General features: G+C 61.4%; 1 protein-coding gene across 1 annotated transcript; it reads left to right on the top strand.

Annotated features, from left to right (window-relative positions):
* Positions 1 to 459: 459 nt before the first annotated feature.
* On the top strand, positions 460 to 1,459 carry REEP6 (receptor accessory protein 6; the record flags this gene model as incomplete). Its single annotated transcript, XM_009707133.1, has 3 exons — positions 460 to 553; positions 825 to 963; positions 1,291 to 1,459. Coding segments are annotated over 3 exons (402 nt in total), but the record flags the coding sequence as incomplete, so codon positions are not given.
* Positions 1,460 to 1,677: the final 218 nt, after the last annotated feature.

Below are 1,677 nucleotides of genomic sequence, written 5' to 3'. Positions count from 1 at the left end.
AGCTCAGTGCCTTGACTTTGGACTGTATGTGTGTGTTAAAGTCTCCGCTTCTGACGTCTCTGTGGCCTTGGCCGGGGTCCAGGCTGGCGACGGGTCGAAAGTGCTGCAAGTTTGTTGCGGTAAAGTCCCTTCTGGGCCAGGGAGGGGACAAACGGTGACAGGACCAGGTCATGGCTCCCTCAGGGATGAGCGAGCGCCTGCACTCCACGATAGACTCTGCTCTGTGCCGTGGTTGAGTTTGGCTGCGCAAGCGGTGTGCTGAGCGCCTCAGTGGTCTGGTGTGCGGAGGGTCGTACTGGAATTAATTGGGGATGGTCGTTATTCCCAACCGGAGGGTCCTGGCATGCACCTCTTCTCACTACTGGGATGAGAAATCTGCTCAGCAGACTGAGCCAGGGTCTCTCCTTGCCATCTCTGTGTCGGCAGGTACGTAACCGTCCTTTCTGTGCCCCCCGGCAGGTTCTGTGGCGTTCCTGGGGCTCTACCTCGTGTTCGGCTATGGCGCCTCACTGCTCTGCAACCTCATCGGCTTCGCTTACCCCGCGTATGTCTCGTAAGTACCCGCGTCTCAGCCCGGCCTCCCTGCAGCAGCTGGAGAGCATTACTGCCCTTAGCTGAGGGTCTCCCTGGGAGATGAACAGGCAGTTATGGTTGGGAAGCTCTTGAGACTTTCCTGAAAACACTGGCACCTGGCACACGGTCCCAGCTTGGGGCAGCAGCACCCGGTAGGCAGGTTTGCTCCAGGCTTTGGAGGACTTGGGAAGGAGGTGCCCAGCCCGGCAGCAGGACTGCAGCAGCAGTGCCCTTCCCCTCTCCTGTCGCAGCATCAAAGCCATCGAGAGCTCCAGCAAGGAGGACGACACCACGTGGCTGACGTACTGGGTGGTGTACGGCGTTTTCAGCGTAGCCGAGTTCTTCTCCGACACCTTCCTCTACTGGTTCCCCTTCTACTACGCTGGGAAGGTAACGGCTTTACTGGGGGCTGCTGGGGCCAGAGTTGTCTCACCCAATGGCTGAACTTGGAGGAACCAAGCATGGTGGGGCTCTGCCCCATTAGCAGGGCTGTGGTGGTGGCCATGGTGGGGCCGCAGTCCAGCGCGGAGCTCCCTGCCGTCAGCTGAGGTTCTGGTACCTCCAGCGAGCTCCAGCCTTGGGAAGCTGCCTTTGGGCCAGGCTGGGGGGGACTGGAGCAGCTCAGCTGCTGCCCCGTCACTGCCCCCCTTCTGGGGGCTGCCTCGCTCAGCCCCTGCCCAGCCCTCTTCCCGCTCTGGAGCATCTCTTCCCCCCTAGTGCCTGTTCCTGGTGTGGTGCATGGCCCCGGTGTCCTGGAACGGGTCGCAGGTTCTCTACCAGAACGTCATCCGGCCCTGCTTCCTCAGGCACCACCAGACCGTGGACAACGTGCTGGGCAACCTCAGCACCAAAGCCCTGGATGCGGCTTCCAGCATCACCCAAGAAGGTAGTCCCCGCTGTCCTGCTCCGTGTCCGGGGCAGGCTGTTTTCCCCAGAGCACGGCCTGGCTCCGCGGGGGCCTGGGCAGCTCTCATTTTAATTACCAACAAGTGGCCATCTCTCTGTGACCGTGGGCCATGCTCTCACAGCCAGAGCCCCGTCCCCTCATGGTGGCAGGAGCCAAGCGAGGGGCTTGCTCTCCCCTCTCTGTAATTCTCTCTCTTC

This window comes from Cariama cristata, unplaced genomic scaffold, assembly GCF_000690535.1.
Source record: "Cariama cristata isolate BGI_N322 unplaced genomic scaffold, ASM69053v1 scaffold23939, whole genome shotgun sequence".
Classification (NCBI taxonomy): domain Eukaryota; kingdom Metazoa; phylum Chordata; class Aves; order Cariamiformes; family Cariamidae; genus Cariama; species Cariama cristata.
Note: the sequence above shows the minus strand (reverse complement) of the source record. Positions and strands in the feature narration are given on the sequence as shown.